General features: G+C 44.8%; 1 protein-coding gene across 4 annotated transcripts in view; it reads left to right on the forward strand.

Moving 5' to 3' along the window:
* Positions 1-23,953, forward strand: part of TEP1 (telomerase associated protein 1) — a 194,519-nt gene that overhangs the window by 69,021 nt on the left and 101,545 nt on the right. For all 4 annotated transcript variants that reach the window (XM_068241093.1, XM_068241103.1, XM_068241122.1 and 1 more), the window contains exons 2-5: positions 14,694-15,675; positions 15,759-15,881; positions 19,744-19,878; positions 19,996-20,157. In XM_068241093.1, coding sequence (XP_068097194.1) covers positions 14,694-15,675; positions 15,759-15,881; positions 19,744-19,878; positions 19,996-20,157 — 1,402 coding nt within the window. The remainder of the gene's footprint in view (positions 1-14,693; positions 15,676-15,758; positions 15,882-19,743; positions 19,879-19,995; positions 20,158-23,953) is intronic.

Consider the following 23,953-nt stretch of genomic DNA (forward strand, 5'->3'; position numbering starts at 1 on the left):
ATTCCCAGCTAAAATGATTTGCAGAGTTTCCATACATGGCAAGTTTCATGGACATGGTCTGATAATCCTAAACTGAAAACGATTGATTCAAAGTAATTACTATGAATCTGCAATGGATATTCAGTTGTGGCATGAAAGACTGTACAGTATGTTCTAGTGAGTTTAACCTATTGGGCATACTTTTGCATAGGGATGCTGTGGTCTTTCAGAAATCATGAATAACAAGTGATCAGTTTGATCAGCTGATTTGCAAAGTTCTGATTAGTGGTGTAGTATAAAGGTGGCCATACACTTATAGATTTGCAGCAGATTCAACCATCAGATTTCTAGCAGATGTCTGTCAAGTCCAATCTGACAGGAATCTATCTGATGTGTGCCACACACTAGGAACAGATTTCCAATAGATTACAGAAAGAAATCTATTGAAAATCGATCTAAATGCATTATTGGACCATCAATCTGCTGCCAGCAGCAGATCAACCTAGATCTTCCGTCCTGTCAGATAGATCAAATCCATTGAATGGGGAATTTGATAGAATCCATTTCTCATCAATTGATTCTATAGAATGGATTGATCGATGGCTGAAATCGACCAGTGTATGGGCCCCTTTACAGAGCCATGGCCTCAGTGCAAATTAAATGTATGCTGTTTTGACAATGTATGCTGATTTGTTGGTACACTTCCCCCTCCCCTTTCCCCAGCACGCTATGGGGTCGATTCATAAAGCATTCCCGCATGTGGTAATGCTGAAAACAGCTGACCGAGCACTTAGCAAAATGTCAATTTATACAGGGCTGTGGAGTCGGTCCAAAAATCCACCGACTCCTCAGTTTAGGATTCCACCGACTCCTTGACTCCGACTCTTCTAATTTGCATATTTCAATTTTGTTGATTAACAGTATGTAACGTGAAGTTCGTCTCTTAACTGCCAACGCTTAGGAATTTTACAAGGCAACTGAAGTGAGAAGGATATGTAGACTACTATATTTATTCCCTTTAGACTAAAACTAGTCCTTGGTAAGAGTATTTGTAAAAGGTACAGACCGTACTAAAGAACATCTATCAGGCCCTAGGCAATGTAAGTGTAAGTGTAAGAATAAGTGTAAGTGTAAGTACATGTAAGAATGATGTGCAGGTACTCTGCAGGGGAATGAGGAGATTGTAAACAGACAACACCTCTGTGTTCAATGTGCACAGCATTCTCAGTGGATTCCCTGTAGCTCTGTGGGGAGTGCATATGTAGAGTATAGTACTACTGTGTAACAAAGTAAACCCGAGACAGATGAAATTAAAGTTTTATACATACCTGGGGCTTCCTCCAGTCCCCTTCAGGCTAATCAGTCCCTCGCTGTCTTCCTCCGCCACCTGGATCTTCTACTATGAGTCCAGGTACTTGAGCCAGTCTGGTGTAGTGCGCATGCACACACTCCGCTGCCAGGAGCATACTACACCTGCGCAGCACTATTGTGCAGGTGCAGAACGCTCCTGGCTGTGGAAGTGGCACATAGCCAGACTGCTCTAACTGGCTGAATTACCTGGACTCATAGCAGAAGATCCAGGTGGCGGAGGAGGACAGCGAAGGACCGAATGGCCTGAAGGGGGCTGGAGGAAGCCCCAGGTATATATAAAGCTTTTCTTTTAATTTGCCTCAGGTACCCTTTAATTCATAGTCACCAAACCAAATTTTAACATATTAATTTATTTGATTTCATGAGCAAAGAGAGTGCATACATTTGCATAAACCAGCATCAATGCAGAATTATTTCCATCTCATTGACCATCTCTATTAGTGACACGGCTACACATCAGGCTTTATACTTACAGCATAGATGTTATTTTGTATATATAAGAGATTCCTGTGTACACATCATGTATACAGTCACAATCAGATGTGTATATCTGACTTTAAAAATATGGGGACTGCTTTATTGTAGCAGCACAAGTAACTCATTTTGATTGGTTTATTTCATTTTTGTGGACTGAACACAGCTATTACTGTATATATACATTATTTTTAATGACTATTATCTGAAAAATAGAACATTTTAGCATATTTTCTATTTTAATTACAGTTACAAATTCATTAGGAGTTGGAGTCGGTGCATTTTTTCCCGACTCCAGGCACCCAAAAGTGCTCTGACTCCGACTCCACGACTCCGACTCCACAGCCCTGAATTCATAAAAGCTGTTACCGCATGAAAAGCTGAAATTACTGAGCAGTGAGGTAAATTACCGACTCGTGCGGTAAACACCTCCAACACATGTCAGTAAATGTCAATTCATAAAGATTAGAGCAGGCGGTAATGGCACGGAGAATACCACCTGCCTTAAAGAGGTGATAAGGGAGCGATAAGAGCAAAGTTAATGGAGACAGATCTCCAGGCAACAGCGACGAGAGCGGAACAAACAAGGCTTCCCCTGAATACGCTACTCTGTGTTTTTAACCTCTTGGGTACCTATTTTCAGATGTATTTCACATCAGAAAGCCTGCATGTGTAAAATTTCTTGAAGTTCTAAGCTGTGGCAATTAAATAGATTGTTTGGAAAGACTAATAGACAGATTCAGAGCAAGCAGAGACAGTGGCCTCAATTCACGGAGCATTATCAAACGTTTATCAAACACTTTATCAAACGTTTGATAATTTACTTCATGGGTAAAACCTCATTTTAAATTCACTAAGGTGTTATATATTTATCGAATGTTTTACCGATAAAACGTTCAACAAATATATAACACCTTAGTGAGATTTTACCCATGAGGTAAATTATCAAACGTTTGATAAAGTGTTTGATAAACGTTTGATAATGCTCCGTGAATTGAGGCCAGTATAACAAAAAATAAAATGAAAAAATGCACATCTAAAGGGAAGTTGGGGATGCCTCTTTTATTGTAATGCTGTCTCTGCATGGAGTAATGTAACAACTCAGGCAGCTTCTCATGTTACCGCCAGCTTAGTTCGGTAAATCCCCACACTTCTATTGTAACTGTAAAGATTTTTATGAATTGGCACACAAACGTCTAAAATACCGAATGCTGTATTTTCCCGACAACATTTTTTTTTCCCGCACAGACATGACATTTTCAGTAATAAGCAGCGCACAAAGTTTGTACTTTTTGCAATGGGCATATTTAAAAATATTGGGCCGGCTCACATATTTAACAATAATATTTTTATAGCGCTTTTCTCCCTGGGGACTCTTTAGTACCAATTGAGGTGATGTGATTTTATTGTAGAGGCAGCCATCCTGACTGCTCCTACTGTCTCGCTACCACCCACCTCATCCTTCTTCCGAGGGTTTATCTTCTTGTGGCCAGGATTCCAGTACTACTACCAAGTAGAGTTGTACCTCTCTGCTCTTTAGGTTTTTTTTTTTTGGTTTTTTTTTACAACCTCTTTATTTCTCACACCCTACTCAGTGACCTTTTTAAAATTATTAAATAATGCTGGGGAAGGAAATCCCTCTCTCCTGGCAGCAAGTAGCTAGAGGATCAAGGTCGAAGCCAAACTGCCTGGTGTTGAAGATATGTTGATAGTAAAAAGTACATTCATCCAATGCAGAAATCCCTGTGCATTGGCAATGCAAATTTGGTGTTCTGTTCATTAAACATTAGAAGCTGAATGAAGTTCTCACTGTGGTTCTCACTGTGATGCAATCATTAATTTACATACATTACGCACACACACACACACACCTTATATGACTTGCGTGTAATGCGGATATTGCCTTCTGACTAGGGTTGCCGCGGTATACCGGTATGACGGTATACCACAGCTTGATTGCGTATCATTTAGGAGAAAGTACAAAAAGCGGGGTGTATGCAATGATAAATCATCAACCGTTGATTAATAAAAGTATCAAAAAATCTTTATTTAATTCCAAAAATATATAAAACGAACATTAAAATGAACCCCATGTGAAACGGCCGTCCACCATACAAGCACCGCCCATGCACCCACCATACACACCTAACATTGATCACCTAGTGTGATCAGGGCCCGGATAGCACAACAGCAAAAAGTTCCCCCAGGGGATCACAAACTGGCCAAAGTTCATTCCATACTAAGTAGTAAAGTGTCCTCCGAGAAGGCTTGCCATGAGGAAAATTCCCGTAAAGTGAAGCATATAAAGGGCCTAACACAGGCCAGGTCTCACAAACACAGACACAGATGTAGTCTCTGGTAGCCCCAAGCCTGGATGTGGCAATTAATGGATCAGCAGGAAAAGCATTGTTAGCAACAGAAGCTGAAGCACAGGAAGAGTCATGCAGCAGTTCAGCTGTGAGGAAACGCGGAAAAGCCGCCGTCTCTCGAGGTGAGGCGGCTGTTTCCGCGTCCAGCATGGCGTCACAACGCGGAAAAAACGCCGCATGTCGCATGGGCAGTGCGGCGGAATCCGCATTGGTAACGGCGGAATCCACATCAGAGGCGACCCCCGCATTAGATACATTGCAAAACAGTACTGGTGTGGCTGGGACTGATAGTCCACCAAGATTCAGACTTACACGCGCGCGAGCACTGAGGCAGAATTTAAATAGCAGTTAGAAGGGTGTCGGCTGACCAGCTGGGTCAGCTGACAAATTCCACTGCTTCCATTGGACCAGCAATTAGGGAGGTCCTGGAAAGGTCCTAGAGTATATATACTGCTGGTTGTTCACTTGCTCCTTGTCTGGCGTTGCGTTCACATATGTGGGAGCACCCAGATCCGTAGTTAGATCCGTTAGTGTGCCGGGACCAGCTGGAGCTGTAATCCTACACTAAGCTAGATTCTGTTGATAGCTAAAGTACTAGTTTGATTGTGATTATCTGTTATGACTTTTGCCTGCCTTGACTATCCTCCTGAACTCTGATCTTGCACCTCGATATTTCTGATACTCTGTTGCCGAACCCCGGCTCGTACTTTGACTCTGCTTCTGCCTCCTGATTTTGTACCCCGATATTTCTGATACCCCGTTGCTGAACCCTGCCTGTACTCTGACTCTGCCTTTGCCTCCTGATCCTGTACTTTATCTGTCCGTGTGTGTACGACCTGGCTTGTCCGACCTCGAGAACCGACCTTACCATTAGAGGCGGTTCCTCGCTCTGTTAGCGATCCTTCCTCCTGAGGGTCACTTTCAGATATCCCTTCCTACTGTCAGTCTGACTCCTCCCGTCTTGGAGAGCTCAGGTCTGCGGAAGGAATCTGTGCAGTACTCCTTACTGCATTGAGGCCTTGTCCTCTTAGTGTTACAGTTACACCAAACACTACACTCTATTCAGGTGATCAGAGGTTAGTTTGTATATCGGATTATCGGTGAGACTGCAGTTCACTTATAATCTGGTATATATCTGTATTTCCGGTGATACTGCAGATCACCGGTAATCAGATACTCTCTGCGCCCACCGATCATTACAGAACGCCAGACCAAAAAACAAAATGGACGCAAACACTGGTCGTCTGGGTATGCTTGCCACTTCGGTGGATAACCTCCATCAAGCACTGGGCCAGCACAAAGCTTTGATTGATGCCCTTTCAGGCTCTGTGCAAACCCTCCAGACGTCAGTTGATTCAGTGCGATCCCCTCCTAGTGATGACATACGTATGCCTGTACCTGATAAATTTTCCGGCCACAAGTCTGACTTCCGGAATTTCAAGAGTAGAGTGTTGTCATACTTCGAGTTAAGACCCCGATCCTCGGGGACTGAGACCCAACGGGTCATTTTCATTAAAACACTGTTAACTGGTGATTCCCAGTCCTGGGCATACAACCTGTCCCCCACTAATTTAGCTCTGACCTCAGTCGAGGAATTTTTTAAGGCTATGGCCGTAATATACGACGACCCTGACCTTGCGGCAACTTCAGAGCGGAAGCTCAAACTTTTGCGGCAAGGCAGAGGGTCGGTCGAGGATTACGCAGCAGAATTTCGTAGGTGGTCTGTTACCGCCAGATTCGACAATTTTGCTCTGATGGATTATTTTCTATCTGGGTTGTCGGAGGAGGTCTCTGATTTGATGCTAACCTTACCCGAGCCCGCAACAGTCGATGAGGCCATATCATCGGCCATCAGAGTCGATCGGCGACTACGCCATCAGAGGCAGACTAGGGGCAGTCACCGGGTCAGGGTGACTTCGTATGTGGCACCTTCTGGTACACCCGCAGTAACGGCATCTCCACCGGTGTCACCCTCTCCAGCCTCACCACCACCCGAACCCATGCAAATTGGTCGATCAAGATTGACCCAGGTGGAACGTAGGCGGAGAATAACAGAACAACTGTGCCTGTATTGTGCAGAAGCAGGGCACAGGGTGCGAAACTGCCCTAACAAGTCGGGAAACGGGTCTGCCTAGGAGTAGTGGGGGGTGACACCCTAGGCACTTCATTCTCACCCCAAAAAGAGAAGAAGTTACTTCTCCCCTGTACTATTACGTGGGATGATAAGTCTGTGGACACTGAAGCTTTTATTGACTCTGGCTCAGCGGCCAATTTTATGAACCTTGAATTTGCTCGGGAGTTGGGTATTCCTCTCACTCCAGTAAGTCCCCCCATTCAGGTCACGGCAGTAGACGATTCCCCGCTGCAACGGGATCGTCCCCTGTCTCAGACTCCGCAGGTGAGGGTTACGATAGGGGTATTGCATGGGGAACAGCTACAGTTTTTCGTTTTGAACATGTCAACCTCCACTATTATCTTAGGCATGCCTTGGTTACAGGCCCACTCTCCACAAATCGACTGGGCCACGGGTCAGGTAACCAGATGGTCTGATCGTTGTCACCAACAGTGTCTAGGAAAGGTGACATTGGGTCAGACCAAGGTGTACGTGGAGGGTGTTCCCGAGGTGTATTCCGATTTTTCTGATGTCTTTTGTCCCAAGTCTGCTGATCAATTACCTCCTCATCGCCCGTTCGATTGCCCCATTGATCTCCGTGCTGGTTGTATGCCCCCTAGGGGTCACCTGTATAACTTGTCCGGTCCCGAGAAGTTGGCCATGCAGGATTACATTCGTGACAACCTGGCCAAGGGGTTTATTCGGCCCTCTCGGTCACCTGCTGGGGCCGGTTTCTTTTTTGCTAAGAAAAAAGACGGGGGTCTTCGACCTTGTATCGACTACCGAGGTCTCAATAAAATCACGGTGAAAAATCGCTATCCGTTACCATTGATAGACGACTTATTCACGCAGGTCACTACTGCAAAGATCTTTTCTAAGTTAGATCTGAGGGGGGCATACAACCTAATCCGCATTAGAAGGGGCGATGAATGGAAGACGGCCTTTAACACACCCGACGGGCATTACGAATACTTGGTGATGCCCTTCGGGTTGTGCAATGCGCCCGCCGTCTTCCAGGAACTAATCAATGAGGTATTCCGGGAGGTATTGGGTAAATTCGTACTGGTATATCTCGATGATATATTAATTTATTCCAATAACCTCCCCGAACACAGGGTCCATGTGAAATTTGTCCTAAACAAATTAAGACAGAATAGACTCTATGCCAAGTTAGAAAAGTGTATTTTTGAGGTGACATCCGTCACGTTTCTGGGGTATGTGATTTCTACCTCAGGTCTGTCAATGGACCCCGCTAAAGTCACAGCTGTCCTAGAATGGCCGCAACCTGTGGGTCTGAAAGCCCTCCAGAGATTCCTGGGTTTTGCAAATTATTATAGGAGGTTTATAAAAGGGTACTCCACAATCATTGCACCCCTTACCAGTCTTACAAAAAAGGGGGCAGATACTACCCACTGGTCTCCGGAGGCTCAGAATGCATTTTCTAGTCTGAAAAAATTGTTTTGTTCCGCACCAATCCTGAGACATGTCGACACCGCTTATCCGTTCATTGTTGAGGTCGATGCCTCGGAGGTCGGGGTAGGGGCTGTGCTGTCTCAGCGATCAGGGTTACAGGGAAGACTACATCCCTGTGCGTACTTTTCCCGTAGGTTCTCTCCGGCGGAGAGAAACTACGATATAGGCAACAGAGAGCTCCTGGCCATTAAATTGGCATTTGAGGAGTGGCGCCACTGGTTGGAGGGGGCAGAGCACATGATCACTGTTTACACCGACCACAAGAACTTGGAGTACATCGAGGGGGCTAAGAGGCTTAGTCCCCGTCAGGCCCGGTGGTCCTTGTTTTTTACGAGATTCAGGTTTATAATCACATACACTCCAGGTAGCAAAAACATCAAGGCAGATGCCCTCTCCAGGTGTTTCGAACCTGAGACAGCACAGCCCCCCACGCCTGAATCCATCATTCCGCAGAAACTGGTGTTAGCCGCCACGGAGTCTTGGGAAGAGTGGACAGAGATCTTGGGTCCCTTTCAGCAGGAGGTTCCTGAAGGGAAACCCGAAGGGGTCTTGTTCATACCACTACCATTCCGGTTACAGGTTCTGCAACTCTTTCACGCCCATAAGAATGCTGGTCATCCTGGAGCTGCCAGAACGCAGGATCTGATTGCCAGGTGTGCTTGGTGGCCTTCCTTGGCAACAGATTGCAAGGAGTATGTTAGGGAGTGTGCGGTGTGCGCCCAGAGTAAGCCCTCCCGGCTGGCACCTGTAGGAAGGTTGCAGCCTTTGCCCACCCCGAGTGAGCCATGGACCCACTTGTCCATGGATTTTGTGGGGGAATTGCCCAGGTCTGAAGGCATGTCGGTCATTTGGGTGGTAGTCGATCGGTTTAGCAAAATGGCCCATTTTGTGCCCCTGAAAGGACTCCCCTCGGCTCAAGAACTGGCTGAATTGTTTATCATTCACATCTTCCGGCTGCATGGCATTCCGGAAGACATCGTGTCTGATAGGGGAGTCCAGTTTGTGTCTGGATTCTGGAGGGCATTTTGCCACCAAATGGGCATGAAATTGTCTTTCTCGTCAGGCTACCACCCACAGACCAATGGGCAGACAGAACGCATTAACCAATCCCTGGAGCAATTCCTGAGATGCTACGTTGCTGAGGCGCAGAGTGACTGGGTGAAATTTTTGCCCTTCGCGGAATTCGCTCAAAATAATTTAAAGAATTCCTCGTCTGGGTTTTCCCCATTTCAGATTGTAACAGGGAGGTCACCCAAATTTTCCCCTTTTCCAGTTGTCTCGTCTCCATTTCCAGCACTGGAAGATTGGCAGAGATCACTCAGGGACAATTGGGGAATTGTTAAGGGGAATTTACAGAAGGCGTTCCAGAGTCAGAAGGGTCAAGCAGATAAGAGACGGTCCGTGGAATGGAAGTTTCGGCCAGGGGATCTAGTCTGGGTGTCCACGCGTCACTTGACCCTGAAGCAGCCATCTGCCAAACTGGGTCCCAGGTTTGTGGGCCCATTTTCCGTGACCAAGAAGATTAATAATGTTACTTATTCCATTGACCTTCCCACCAGCATGCGGGGGGTGAGGTCTTTCCACGTATCCCTTCTTAAACCAGCAGTCCAGGTGGGTCCCACTCCTCCTCCTCCCGTGTTGGTGGATGCCCAACCCGAGTACGAAGTGGAGAAGATCATAGATTCACGTACTGTACAGAACTCGGTACAGTACCTCGTACATTGGAAGGGGTACGGGATTGAGGAGAGGCAATGGGTACCTAGGAACCGCATGCATGCGGACGAGTTAGTGAAGGAATTTCATGCTGTACATCCCGAGAAACCTGGTGGGAGTTGTCCGGAGTCCACTCCTCGGGAGGGGGGTACTGTGAGGAAACGCGGAAAAGCCGCCGTCTCTGGAGGTGAGGCGGCTGTTTCCGCGTCCAGCATGGCGTCACAACGCGGAAAAAACGCCGCATGTCGCATGGGCAGTGCGGCGGAATCCGCATTGGTAACGGCGGAATCCACATCAGAGGCGACCCCCGCATTAGATACATTGCAAAACAGTACTGGTGTGGCTGGGACTGATAGTCCACCAAGATTCAGACTTACACGCGCGCGAGCACTGAGGCAGAATTTAAATAGCAGTTAGAAGGGTGTCGGCTGACCAGCTGGGTCAGCTGACAAATTCCACTGCTTCCATTGGACCAGCAATTAGGGAGGTCCTGGAAAGGTCCTAGAGTATATATACTGCTGGTTGTTCACTTGCTCCTTGTCTGGCGTTGCGTTCACATATGTGGGAGCACCCAGATCCGTAGTTAGATCCGTTAGTGTGCCGGGACCAGCTGGAGCTGTAATCCTACACTAAGCTAGATTCTGTTGATAGCTAAAGTACTAGTTTGATTGTGATTATCTGTTATGACTTTTGCCTGCCTTGACTATCCTCCTGAACTCTGATCTTGCACCTCGATATTTCTGATACTCTGTTGCCGAACCCCGGCTCGTACTTTGACTCTGCTTCTGCCTCCTGATTTTGTACCCCGATATTTCTGATACCCCGTTGCTGAACCCTGCCTGTACTCTGACTCTGCCTTTGCCTCCTGATCCTGTACTTTATCTGTCCGTGTGTGTACGACCTGGCTTGTCCGACCTCGAGAACCGACCTTACCATTAGAGGCGGTTCCTCGCTCTGTTAGCGATCCTTCCTCCTGAGGGTCACTTTCAGATATCCCTTCCTACTGTCAGTCTGACTCCTCCCGTCTTGGAGAGCTCAGGTCTGCGGAAGGAATCTGTGCAGTACTCCTTACTGCATTGAGGCCTTGTCCTCTTAGTGTTACAGTTACACCAAACACTACACTCTATTCAGGTGATCAGAGGTTAGTTTGTATATCGGATTATCGGTGAGACTGCAGTTCACTTATAATCTGGTATATATCTGTATTTCCGGTGATACTGCAGATCACCGGTAATCAGATACTCTCTGCGCCCACCGATCGTTACATCAGCCAAGTGAGCTGAATGCAAGTAAAGAGCTCTCATGCAGGCAAAAAAGGAGACATACTGTACCGCTCCAGATATCTTGTTCCCAATGCGTCCTGCGTGTAGCCAGTCAGATGTGGTGATGTACCGCTATATTGCTGTGCTGTGGCGGCATGCAGGTGAGTAGCAGGGCGGGCTCAAACCCCGCAGCGTGTCTCCCAGAGGAGATCAACACTGAGCTCAGCCTAGATCCCGGTGTGGGTAAATGCCTGAGCGCGCCAGGAGGGGCTTCGGCAAAACCCGGTGGAGGCACAAGGTCCAGCAGAGAGGGGGAGCGGCGGGCGGCAGTCCACAAGGCGGGGGTCAGGTGTCAGACACGCCGGGGGAACCCGACCTGTTTCGCTGGCAACTTCTGGCTTACTCAAGGGGGAGTGGCTCAACACTGGATGCTCCTATCTCGACACTAAATACACGCATCTCAGTCAATCAAACTGGTGCCTGCGTGTTGCGCCCGCCTCTCCCATGACTCACATAAAAAAAAAAAGGGGGGAATGTAAGCACAGGAAAAGACATGTGCATAAGGAAATTATATTATACAAATGATAAGAAAAAGTCAAACGGGTGCGCCGGGGGGAGGAAGGGTAGAACAGGAAGGCAGCATACCAAACATTTATATACACAAACGTAAATAGAGAGAAAAGCAATTTAACATGCTGATGACCAGCCTTCATATTATTAATCAATCAGATTAGTAGGAAAAACTGTGGTTCAAAAAAGGGGCATAAATGGAAAGATAGAAAACTAGAAAAAATCCGGGGGGGGATAAACATACCCCAAGTAAACCACATCTAAGGGTAACCTGAGGACCCACCCATAGACCTGAACTTTGCAGGATAATAGAGAATATATATATATTATCAAAAAGAGCCCCCAGTTAACTTACATAGGACAGGCAAAGAAAGGCACAGGCCAAGCAGGGCTGAAAGAAACTAGGCGTAGGGAGCCAGGGAATAAGCTCGCATATCAGAACCTATGTGGGCAAAAATGCAGCATAGCCCACCGAGTCATTCAGACCCGGAGGGTCAGTGGCCTCCATCTCAAATATCCACCGTGATTCTTTTTGAAGAAGGAGGCGATCATAGTCCCCTCCCCTGATCGTCTTGTGTATCCGATCCAGCCCAACAAAACGGAGGCCACGGAGGTCACCCCCATGCATAGATTTAAAGTGACGAGCAACTGGAGTGGTTGAGGTGACACTTTTAATACTAGCAACATGTTCGCCTATGCGATCCCTTAGATCACGTCTCGTTTTACCGATATAAAAGGCCCCGCAGGGGCATAATAATACACCACTAAGGGTGTGCCACAATTAACAAAATGCTGCAGTTTCCACATGCAGCCATTGGGAAGCATAATTTCCTTCCCAACATGCATATATTGACAAGTGACACATCCGCCACATCCATATGTGCCCGTCACAATGCAATGGGGTCGCTTATTGCCAGATCCAGGGAAATGACTCTTCACTTAAGTGTCCCGTAAAGACGGGGCCCGTCTACATGCCAACCTAGGTTCCTCCGGAACCAAGGGGCCAAGTTTTTAGGATCATTGGTCAAAATATACCAGTGTTTTTTGAAAATGTTCACAATCTCTCCATGTTGGGCTGAATAGCGAACGCACAGGCGGGCAGAATTTTCGCCCGTCTTAGGGGTTCGTCTATTTAATAATCTGTCGTTTCCTGCTATAAATCTAGCCCGATTGTAGGCCTGTCTCAAAAGATGATCCGGGTACCCACGTTGTCTGAAGCGTTCGCCTAATGCTACTGCCTCTTGTTCAAAAGACCTCAATTCAGAACAATTTCGTCTGACCCGGAGGTACTGGCCCACAGGAATTCCACGTATGGTGTGCCTGGGATGAAAACTATCTGCTCTAAGAAGGGCATTGGACGTTGTCTCCTTCCTGTAGAGATTTGTCACCAGACGGCCTTGGACACCGATAGAGATACGGATGTCCAAAAACGGAATACTCACTGCATCATATTGTAGCGTAAATCGTAAATTACGATTGTTAGTATTCAAAACTTGCACAAAATGTTTCAAGCTAGTGTCGGTACCCGTCCACACGATAAAGATGTCATCTATGTACCTGTGCCACATAAGAACGTGGCACAGGTACATAGAGAGACCATCATCAAAAAAGACCGCGCGCTCCCACTCCCCCAGGTACAGGTTGGCGTACGACGGAGCACAAGTTGTGCCCATCGCCGCCCCCTGCACCTGGAGGTAGTGGGTGTCCTCAAAAACGAAAACATTATTCAACAACAAAAAGTGCAATAGATCCGTCAAAAAGATATTGTGGGCCGTCTGGTGTAAATCCAACTCTCCCAAAAAGGTAGACACCGACTGTATACCTAAATCGTGTGGAATACTGGAGTACAATGCCTCCACGTCCAGAGAAACAAGTAAGGAACCTGGGGGGACAAATACCCCCTCCAGGGTCCTCAAAAGGTGCACAGTGTCTTTAGTATAAGAAGGTAAGGCCTGTACATGGGGCTGTAAATGCCTGTCAATATAAATACTGACTTTTTCAGTCAGAGAGCCCCTGCCAGACACGATAGGATGGCCCGGGGGTGGTCTACGTTGTTTATGAATTTTAGGCAGCGCGTAGAATGTAGGGGTAATGGGGTGTGGCACCTTCAAAAAATGTGCCTACATCCTCCCCAACAACTTGTCTAGACACTGCGTCATTGATAATTGAGAATAATTGTTTCTGGCACCTAGTGACTCTGGACGGGGGGACACGCATAGTTACATAGTTACATAGTTATTTTGGTTGAAAAAAGACATACGTCCATCGAGTTCAACCAGTATAAAGTACAACACCAGCCTGCTGCCATGCACATAACACTATTTGTTATTAAGAATCTTCAGGCACATTTCCCTGTAGGCCAGCACCCCCATCAAGACTACATTCCCCCCCTTATCGGAGGATTTAATGACCCAGTTGGTCTGAGACTTTAATGCCTGTAGGGCCGATAGCTCAGAATCAGACAGATTCCTGTGTGTTGTCATTTTATTAGATAAACGCAAAATATCTCTTTCTACTACTGTGGCGAAGGTCTCCAGACTGGGACTGACCGAGAGCGGTGGAAAACGCAGCGACCGATTCCGTAAATCAAGTTCATCCAGAGATGGCTGATAGCTCAACGGAACCGCCAGGGGCAGGCCAGATAACTTGGCCCCATCCGGGAGGTCCGGAGATCCGCCATCCTGGAGATGACACAGATCCGCTAAAGCCTGTCTGTCCTGTTCTGACAGTACAAGCTGTGGTTCCGGTCTAGTATTACTGCCGGAGGAATTCTGGTGGAAAGACTGCATCAGAATCCTGCGACAAAAAATGTGTAAATCAGTGATCAACTCAAAGGCATCAAAATTGTATGTGGGGCAAAAGCCAAGTCCTTTGGCAAGTACAGATAACATAGATGGTGAGATCTCATCGTCAGTAAGGTTGATCACTTGTAAAGACAAACTCTGATTCACTGTCTCGGCCACGGTGGAACCTCCGCCCTCAATCAGTCCCGGTATGACGGTATACCACAGCTTGATTGTGCATGGCAATCATACCATGTACAATCTCCTTTTACCGGTTTTCTGAGGGGGGGACGTAGCGATCACTCCAAGCAATTGCCTGGTTTGTCTATGCCTGAAAACTGCCCTTTTTTTTTTTTTTTTTTTTTTTTTTTACGCATTTATTGGTACTTTTTAAATTGCAGAGTGCTTTAAAAGTTATTTGAAACAGAAGATGAAAAACTATCTCCTAGGAGAAAAGTTAGTAATGTATCACTATAAGGCAGTGATGGTAGTATGAAACATTTCACAGATAAATTCTCTGCCTTAAATACTGATGTGTTATAAGGGAAAATTCATATAATAATGGCTATTTTAATTCTTCTCCTAGGTCGTCTTCTGCCATGCCTTCTTATGAAATGGATGCTCCACCAGAGAACACTGGCTTGCGTGGGACAAAGCAGCTGTCTCCACCTCGACGGAGGCTAGCCTTGACTTTGCCTGGCTGTGCATCGTTAAACACTGCTAGTCATGTTCCAATGGAAAGCTCTGAGAATAAATTACAAAAGCTGTCTTTGGAAAGCAAATCTGCTAACCTTTCTTCAACCACAAATTCTCTATTGTCATCTGACTTGAATCTCTCATCTCAATCTTTGCTCTCCTCTAAACTCTCATTGACAAGTAGCCCGCTTCTTTCCCTGACATCTCAGCCACAGCTCACTAATACTCTGCTTTCTTCCACTTCACCCTCTGGCCAATTTAGGTCATCTCTGTCCTCTGCAAACTTTACAAAATCAACTTTAGACAATGCTCTTTCAACTTCCAATGTATTTATTTCCCCTAATCTTACAATGCATTCTGTCTCTTCTTTGCCCTCTGATGGAAATTTGAACATTAAATCCTCCCTTTGTACTGCAGCTGAAGTGTCTAGTTCTTCAGCATTCCCAACTGCCTCTTGCTCTTCTGGGCTTCCTGATTCAGCTGGACATAACTCTTCTTTGAGGAACTGGGCTGAAATATCCAATCTTGCAAGTACCACTAAGCATACAGTGACCTCTATCTCTTCTGCCCCCTCTAATGTGGCAATAAGCTTTAATCCTTCTTTGTCTGTGAAGGTTGACTCTTTGACTCTTTCTTCAAAGTCAGTTACCACTGAACTACAGTGTGATATCAAAAACATATTAACCCAACCAGCTGTTCATCATGATCTACCTTTAACCATGCACACCGCGCAGGCAGTTAACCAGACAATATGTGAAGATATGGAGTTACAGGAAGATGAATTGCTAGAGGACAATATCTCAGGTGAATCATTAGCGACATATCCCGAGGAAGAGTCCAATCTTGTTGATATGGCATCTATTGATGTTGAGGTACAGTATGCAGACATAGGGTTCTTGTGGTATACCCTTCTTTTTAATTTGCCAATATGGATCTCTTTGCTTTTATTTATCAGTTTGACACAGAAAGTTTCTCAGTACCGATCACTCCATCCACTGAAGGTGAACCGCAGGAGTTAGATGAAGTACCTGATGCACTCGTGAGACAAAAATCAGAAACGCTACTCAAACAGAAAAAGGTTGGTAAATTTACTAATGTGTAGCCTATAAATGTGGTGAATAAAATATGCAAACAGTGTTCCTTCTTGTTTGGGCTTCACATTGTTGAAGTCATCCATGTTCTTGGTTCTATTGCCGTCATTCTGTGGCATCATATAATAATCTATACATTTCTAAAGCCGTGTATTTCATCTAGAGTCCTCTGATCAGCAGTTGTATGTTCCCTTTACTAAAACATCTTGTATACATTACATTGTGTCTCCTGAAACCATTATTTATTCAGATATCTATACAAGATGTTATTTTGCTTCAATAGCAAGCATGCTTTGAGAAACAGCAGTCAGTCATGCTGGATTTTTTAAAAATGTATTGCGTTTCTTCTATCCTACAGAGAGAGCCTTCCTTTTTCTCTACCCCTCTCCATACTAAAGCATGTGCTACTCTTCCGAACCTAGCTTGCATATCTGTACAGGGATTGCTGAGAACGTTACATTATAGTTGCCTTTTGCACGACCCAACCATTTTCATGTGTGTACAGTGCACAAGTGTTAATGTATTTCTATTTAATGGTTAAAAATACTTAAAATGAGGCTCATATCAATTATGCAATATACATGAATTATTGATTCTGATGTGGTTTAATATGTTTCAAACATGGAGAACAATACAGAGGTAGATTGTGCTGCTTGCATGGCTTGTTTTTCAGAAGTAAGGCCTAGTCAGGTGGATGGCTGATCTGCACGCTTGTTGGGCAGGGTAGATCAGCTTCCCATCTGCTGGTCATGAGTGCCTTCTGGCTGCATTTTTAATGCAGCTGAATGGGAGTGTTCATAACCTAATGGCCTCAATTCACTAAGATCATGCTAGAGATAATAAGGCAAGAGAAAACTTACCTCCACACGTGAGAGAGTTATCTTACCTCTTCATTCCTTAAGTTACCTCTCCTGTAGTTAATTTACCCCCTCTGTAGTTATTTTCACATGCAGCTAATTAACAGCCTGTCTTTAACTCTGGAGTTATTTTAGGAATTGGAGAGTTAATTTAAAGACAGAAGAGTTAACTTTAGGCTTGCCTGAGGTAAAATGTTTCCTGAATACTACATGCCTTATCACCATGGTAACAACTCTAGAAGAGTTATTAAAGACAGGAGATAAGTTTAGTGAATTGAGGCCATTAATGTGTGTTAGTGTTTGAAAGGCATGGTTGCTGGGTAAAAAATAAATATGTTGCATCTGAGCACAGCCATGGCCATGTTGACATGTGACTCCATATGGAGGCTGCTGATCTCTTGGCTGGTGCATGGGAGCAGCTGACAGGCATTGAATTCACCATCTTAAGCCTCCCGTGTGAAAGAAGGCCAAGGAAGCTGTTTTCACCACTACCCACCCACCCGCTGTTTTAAATCATCCTGTTGGGCTCTGTTAATGTACCAACAGATGTTTTAAAATGCCCCCCTTGTTACCGCTACCATTCGGTCATGACTGGGGAAAGGGAAGAAGACCGTAAGCTCTTACATCACCCTCTCTATCTCACAGAGGCAGTGTGAGGACATCTAGTGGTCAAAAAACAAACAAACACATTTCACACTACATTTTACATTTATTAAAATAAATGGATACCTCCTGACTATGCTCCCCCCCCCCCCCCCCCATAAAATTGTTGCATTAGGGATTCCGCTTTTCTACTATGTATGACATGAGAAGGTATATTACTGTTATATTTACATATATGGGGTTGTAATTAGTGACGGATGCAAAACTGAAAAAATGCACCACCTTTATTTCCTAGGGACATAATTTAAATGTTGTAATAACCAGGACTAATGGGCAAATAAAATATGTGGGTTTTATTCACCGTAGCACGTTTTATTTTAAAACTAAAATGGCCGAAAACTCAGAAGAAATTTTTTTTTTCCTAATTATTCCTGTTAAAATGCATTTAGGATAAAATAATTCTCAGCATAATTTACCACCCAAAGAAAGCCTAATTGGTGGCAAAAAACAAACAAAAAAGGTATAGATCGTTTTGGTGTCAAGTAATGATAAAGTTATTGGCGAATGAAAAGGAAAAGCACTCACAGGTGACAATTGCGCTGGTCCGTGAACAATGCTTGGGGGTGAAATGGTTAAAGAAATGTGGAACACCATTTACAGATTATGGTGCATTGGTTCGTCTTCATAGGGACAGGTGATGCGGGCTCAACCAATAAGTATATCACGGTCGCATAATCACAAGTAAAACAGAGCACAACATTTTGGGGTAACCCCCCCCCCCCCCCCTTTCCTTAGGTGGCCTCAGTTTTTTACTCTGTCAATCCTCTTTCAGTAGCAGGGACTCTGTATACCCCCGTAGGGGTATGTTTACAACCTAATGGGTTTCTGAATAATGTAAGTCTGTGAACACGATGATAATTGGTAATGATTTAGAGTACCCTTTAATTGGCCATTATATTTACATTTCATTGTGCAGATGTGGCAGATGATTCAAAATATGCTTACTTATAACCACAACAGTACATTGTTTTGTTAAAATTGCAGCCAAAATTTATTTTGCACACAGTATCAGCAGTTCATCTGTAAACACAGTTGTAATAATAATTCTAACACTTGTATAGCTCTTATCTACTGTCAGACTCAAACTGCTTGAGAGGCAGCTACGAGGGAGCGCTCAGTAGGCAGTAGCAGTTTTAAGTTTTGCCCAATAACTCCTTACTGAATAGGTACTTGCTGAGGGCTTGTTCACACTATGAGCATTTGCATTTTTTTTTAAAGCACTGCCGATTTTAGAAATCGCCCTAAAAGCGTTTGTGTAACAATTCCCTATGAGAGCGTTCACATATGAGCGGTTTCGATTGCGATCTGCTTTCACAAGCGCTGCCTGTACCATTTTCTGAGTGCTTTGGCTCAATGGAAGGTATGGGGAAATCGCAAAGCGCTTGAAAAAGTCCTTTGTATAGCGATTTCCCGAGTGCTTCTATGAATAAATACATTGTATTTATTCATTTTTGGGTGAAAGAACAATGAATCGCTCTGCAAAAGCGCTTAGAAAGCGCTTTTCTCAGTGCAAAGCTCAGGGAAAAGCGCTGACAAAACTCTTAATAAATCACTCAGCGCTTGTGATAGCGCTGGCGATTTATGTGAACACAGCCTTACTGAATAAGAAGAGCCAATATTTGAGCCCAGGTTTCCTATATGAGAGGCAGAGCCTAAACCATTACACTATCCAGTTAAAGGGGAACTTCAGCCTAAACAAACATACTGTCATTAAGTTACATTAGTTATGTTAATTAGAATAGATAGGTAATATCATTTTTTACCCACCCTGTTTTAAAAGAACAGGCAAATGTTTGTGATTCATGGGGGCTGCCATCTTTGTCATGGGGGCAGCCATCTTTTTGGTTGAAAGGAGGTGACAAGGAGCAGGAGACACAGTTCCAACTGTCCTGTGTCCTGATTACCCCTCCCAGCTGCACACGCTAGGCTTAAAATGTCAAATTCAAAATGTAAAAAAAAAAAAAATTGCAGCAGAACGAGAGCAACAACTTCAGAAATCCCATCATGCTTTGCACAGCATCAGGGGAAAAAAGCCCGGGCAGTTTTCTTCTGTGCAGCTAAAAATGAGGCTTGGATAAGAGAAACAAAGTTCTGATGCTGTGATACTGTTAAAGAAACACCAGGCCTTTTCAGTGCTGCTGAGTTGATTTTTAGTCCGGATGTTCACTTTAAGTTTCTGTTCAGGTGCTCAATCAACTTGGCTACCTCACACAGCAATGGTTTGTCATGTCTGTTCACTATATTGTCAGTGTAGGAAAGTGCTTCTATATTTGTTGAATTCAATACGATATGTGTGCTGGGAATTGCTTATTTTTATATTATGTTACAGATGGCTTTAATATCAGCAGTTTGCTGTTCACTGGTCAATTCACCCAACTTCTCAGACCCTTCAGATCCAACTCGGTCTGACATTCTGTCCATGTGTGAAGACTTAGCAAGCCTGGACCCAGAGTTTGTGCTAAAGGTTAGAGAATCAAGTCAGAGTATATATGGGTGCATGTTAACTATATTTGCTATGTAATAATATAAGTGCTGCACACTGTGGCACACGCCTTCTTTAATTTTTTGTTTTACTCTGCAGATAGCTCTGTACACACGGCAGGAACTTAATATTCGCACCACTGCAAACTTCCTTCTGGCTGTGTCTGCGATGCTGCCAGCCTGTCGACCACATCTGCGGAGGTATCTGTGCCCTTCTGTCCAGCTACCTAGTGACTGGATGGAAGTGCCACGTTTATATGAGGTATGTACTTGGCACAATAGTTCTCCATAAAGGACCACTATCGGGAAAAATTATAAAAGTTCAAATACAGTACATCTGTATGCATACTTTTTAAATATATATTTGTCCAAGAGTAAAATAAACTGTAAATTATTATTTTATTTTTTTTCCTCACAATCATTCAGTGCAAAGGTGAGACATTGCTCCTCCCAGACGCAGGAACAGACAGCACTTCCCCTATAAAAAAGTTGCATAGTTAGTCCGCCTTCAGTGCTGTTTGTTCCTGCATCCGGGCAGGTCAGCATCTCCCCTTGAAATTGTGTGCTGGGCAGCAGGGATTGTTCTTCAGGGCTCACAGAGGCAGCCTCGGGAGTTGACCTGAATATGGATAATGTGGGGTTTCTACCCTGCCGTAGAGTGGTAGCAAGTTGGAGAGTGTGTGTTCCTGTTTGGTGGTCAGCAGTTGGTCTCTGGGTGAGTGGCTGTGGAATAGCATCATGGTGGGAGACCTTTGAAGGGGCTGTGTAGTGTATTGCCGCATTGGGGGTTGTTTTCCGGGCCTGTGGCTGCTTTTAGTTACGGAAGATGGGTGTAATGGGGTCTTCTGGGTAAGTGAAGCACATCTGCGTGGTCTGTGCAGCATTGCTGGTGGGTTTGCTGGAGGTTAGATTTATTGGCTAACAGCGCGCTTGTCACTCTTATTTAGCTCTAGGTTAAACCTGGGGAAACCCAGCCGAAATTCCCTGTATGTAATATAAAACTGATTTGTAATCCATATCCAAAAACTTTTGTTAAAGTTTTTTGGGTGAGCAGCCGGGTCCTTCTATTCAGGACACCCTACAGGCATTTTGAGAAGATATTAATTCCTTTCTTGCCTTCTTTTTAAATCCTCTATGATGGAAGCTGGTCCATCTACATCCAGGAGTGCACTTGCAGCTACTCCTGTGGTTGAAAGCATGAGCAAGATAGGCAATGGCAGCGGTGAGTTCCGAGGAGTCAGATTCCAGCGAAGTGCAGGAATCTGGAGGAGGTTCCAATTCAATGTAGAGGATCCTGAAGGGCTGATTGCAGTCATTGTAGACACATTGGAATTAGGCAAGACGCCGACCCATCTGGGGGTTGGCGATCTTCAAAGGCTGCAGCGGGAGACTGGAGACGACCAGAGCTGCGGCAAGGGGCACTGTGAATTGCAGGGTCAGGAAGAAGCCCCAGGTAAGTAAAGATAGTTTTAATGCATTTACCTTGTATATTGTTTAAGGATCCCCTAGATAAAAAGATTGCTATACCTGGGAGGCAAGTGCGGTCACCTTTAGGCCGACGGTAGCCTCTACCTGTGGGACTACAACTCTTGAGCTATGAGTTAACCAGCTCGAGAGTATTTCAGCAGGTGCTTCAACAGAATAGTTGAATTCTGATAAAGAAATCTTGGAGTCTGTCATGTAGACCTGATCTGTGTCAGGGAACATTGTGGCATCCACTTTTGGATCGGTGGTCTGGATCCTGAGCTGACATGACACTGACACTGAAAGAGTTGGGCATTTTTGACAAGATAATGCTTACCCTTATGATAAGTTGAAAAGAGGTAACCAGGAAAATATATTTAAAATACTGGAAAACTTTTGATCTCTGGCTGAAGAAGTCGAATACTGGGGATACACTGTACGTTTCTGTACCGTGTATCGACAAGCTGATCCGGCCAGCTGATAATATTCAGCTGGCCCGATCATGCTGCTCGACCCGCGCCCGCTCGATTCCCGCCGGCGGACAATGGCAGGGAATCGAGCGGTGATAAGGAAGCGCCGGCGGGGACGAGCGGCAATTGATCCGCGCGGACGAGCGAGGATGCGCCGGCATCGAGCCGCTGGCTCGATCCGGCGCACAAAACGAGCCGTGTATGCACGGCATAAGTTTGATAGGTTATCAGTCCCAGAAGTTCTAGATTTTATCCAGGATGGGTGGGGCAAAGGAATGTCTGTGAGCACTTTGAAAGTTCAAACAGTAGCATTTTCTGCCCTATCGAGATTATGCTTGTCCACTTCACTTTTGGTGGTAAGATGAGTAAAGGTGCGTACACACACACTACTAAAGAGAACAACGGGTCCATCAGACCCTCCTGCTGGGCGGTTGTTCTCCCGACAGTAGTGCGTGTGTACAGTCTGACAGAAACAGCCTTATCAGTCTGCAGATAGTCTGTACACACGCACTACTGTCGGGTGAACGACCGCCCAGCGGGAGGGTCTGACGGACCCGTCCTCTTTAGTAGTGCGTAGGTACGCACCTTTAGTCCACAATATTTAAGCCATACTGTATGTGTCCCTGTGGGTCTTATCAATAGTGTTAGAGTATATCTAAAGCTTCTTTTGAACCCTTGCAGTCTTGTCCACTTAAATTATTGAGGTTAAAACTATTTTCCTGGTGGTATTCACTACATCCAGGAGTATTAGTGAACAGCCGTTAAAGCTCTGTACTTTCGGGACAGGCTAGTTCTGCAGACAGATCCCAGATTTTGTCCTAAAGTTATGTCTAAGTTTCATAGGTCACAGGATATTGAGTTACCTACTCTGTGTTAATCCCTAATGTATGAAATATTTTTCATACATTAGACATCAGGAGATTGTGTCCTGGAGTATCTAAAAAGAACTTCCATAGGTAGGAAGTCAGATTCTCTGTTTTTAGATTAGGTTTTTGGGTCAAAAAGTCCACTTTAGTGCTCTGGATTAAGGCTGCCATAGTGGAAGCTCATAAAGCTATTGGAGTAGAAATACCGGCTTAATTTAAAGCTTACTTTACTAGGGCTATGGCTTCTTCTTGGGCTATTAAGGCAGGAGCTTTAGCCATATCTAATTTGTAAAGCAGCAATATGGTCAAGATTTTCCACATTTATAAGGCATTACCAGACAGATGCCCTTTCTGCCCAAGATCAAGGAAGGTTCTCCAAGCAGTGGTCCCACCCTGAGGTTGTATTGCTTTTTAATCATCTCACCTTTTGCCCTGAATGATTTTGAAAAAGACAGTAGCTGCTAACTATGTTTTGAAGAATCATTCAGGGCCACAATCCCATCCAGGTATTATTGTCTTTTGACTTTTTCTGGTAGGTTCACGAAGTGTGGTTTGGTGGATAGTTTCACCTGTCGGGTACTTGTCTAAACGCACTAAAGATGGACTAACGATGTGACCTGTTTTATAGGGGTACGTCTGTCTGTTCCTGCGTCTGAGGAGTGACTTTTCACCTGAATGATTGTTCAAAACATTTTTAGCAGATACTAAGTGACCACCCCCCCCCAAATGTCCCGGTCACTTACAGTAGGTTGTAAAAATTTGATCTAGTATTGGACTAGTTTATTTTTTCTTTATGGGGGTTTCTTGTGGTTTTCTTTATTTTCAAAAGCACTTACTGAATGACAGTTGCTCAGTCTAACTGTCAGAAAAATGGGCAAACAAGTAGAGGTCACCTGGCATCTTTGTTTGGATGCTTTCCGGGGAGTGTGCCTTTGTAAGGAATTGAAGAAATACTAAGAATCCCCCATTAGGAGATGGACTTACCCAAAACCTGTCAGATTTTTACTACCTACTGTGAGCAAAAACAGCACAGGAGAAAGGTAATTTATGATGCATTGTACTCTGGGAGAAATGTATTTTTGTGTATTTTTCTCTGTTGTGGTCATGATTGGTTTGTAGAAACCTAACAGGCATAATTACCATAAGTAGCTTTAAAGTGAAGCTGAATTGAAAACTAAACTTGTGAGATAATGAAATGAATTGTATGTTTAGTAAAGGGGCCCATACACCTAACGATTTTCCCACCGATATACAGCAG

Source organism: Hyperolius riggenbachi, chromosome 1, assembly GCF_040937935.1.
Source record: "Hyperolius riggenbachi isolate aHypRig1 chromosome 1, aHypRig1.pri, whole genome shotgun sequence".
Lineage (NCBI taxonomy): Eukaryota > Metazoa > Chordata > Amphibia > Anura > Hyperoliidae > Hyperolius > Hyperolius riggenbachi.